General features: G+C 55.5%; 1 protein-coding gene across 1 annotated transcript; it reads right to left on the minus strand.

The window, feature by feature from the left end:
- Positions 1-425: 425 nt before the first annotated feature.
- Positions 426-929, minus strand: LOC133320366 (uncharacterized). Its single transcript, XM_061528551.1, has one exon. It carries the CDS (start codon positions 927-929, stop codon positions 426-428), a length of 504 nt encoding a protein of 167 aa, XP_061384535.1.
- Positions 930-1,167: the final 238 nt, after the last annotated feature.

Below are 1,167 nucleotides of genomic sequence, written 5' to 3' on the forward strand. Positions count from 1 at the left end.
TTGGTATAAAAATATATGGAACCCGGAAAATATTTTTTTTCGAGTTGACAGTAGCTGTTAGCCCTATTGGCTTTTACAGAGTTACCGATAGGGGTGGGCGGCCCGATGGGACCTACTTGTTTCATTCGGGCCCGAAGGGCCCGACGGAGGTATACACCCGTCCCAAGGGTGCCTCTAAGAGGCCGGACCTCGGCTTAGGATATCGTTGAAGTAGAGGTTGAAATCGGATATTGGATTACATGACGTCCCCCGATGGCGGAACGCCGGAGCGACGTGTTGGAAGCGGGACCTCGTCTTCGCCGGCGAGGGCGGTGTGTTAGTGTAATGATATCTTGTGTGTCTTGAGGACTTTTATGTCTGTACTGTCGGTCATATATTTACTGTCAGGGTCTAGGAGGGGTGTCTGGGACGCCTAATCTTAAATGCTAATTGCCATTGGCTTTGAACGCTCCCATGGCACTCAACATGCCCGCGTGCTGGCACGTTGCCAGCATGCGGGCTTGAGGATTGCTATCGGTGGCCATCAGCTTGGCGGCGAATGTCTGCACCTCTGCGGGGTCTATAAGACTCGCGAAGTCACAGACTAGTTGCAAGTCAGCTGCGAGGCCGATTGCCGGTGTTTGCGCGGGTGCCTGAGGGGCCTGTGTTGCCTTAGGGGCCTGGGTTGCCTGTGGGGCCATGGGCACCTTAGGGGCCTGGGGTGCTGTCTGTTCGTTTATAAACCTAGGCCTATGCCAGGCGTTATTTGCAGGATGGGCAGCAGGGATGGGAGCCGGCTCCTGGGCTTTGTAGGGTTTCCGCCCAGCTTTCGCCCAGTGCGGCGCTTTGGGACATCCGCGAAAGTTCGCGGGATGACCCTGCTGGCCGAACAAGACGCAGCTAGGCGGCTCCTCCGTAGGCGCGACCCTGCTGCAGTCGGAATGTACCATGGTCGCCTAGGCACTTTACGCAGCGCGGGCTTGCGTAGCAGAACCTCTGCGAATGGCCATATAATTGGCATCGATGGCATTGCCCCGGGACGCCGCGGTTTTCGGGGGCTCAACTTCCAAGCCCGACAATCGGCAAATGGATATTATGTTGTAGATTTTCTTACCTTCCGGGGTAGGAGGTAAGTGTACTAAAACCATATCGAATGGTTTTTTGTTGGGCCTGTGCATGCGATGCACT

Source organism: Danaus plexippus, assembly GCF_018135715.1.
Source record: "Danaus plexippus chromosome 18 unlocalized genomic scaffold, MEX_DaPlex mxdp_20, whole genome shotgun sequence".
NCBI classification, from domain to species: domain Eukaryota; kingdom Metazoa; phylum Arthropoda; class Insecta; order Lepidoptera; family Nymphalidae; genus Danaus; species Danaus plexippus.

Excerpts from the sequence above, each read along its gene's own strand:
- LOC133320366 (XM_061528551.1), bottom strand. The coding sequence starts at position 929 with ATGGTACATTCCGACTGCAGCAGGGTCGCGCCTACGGAGGAGCCGCCT.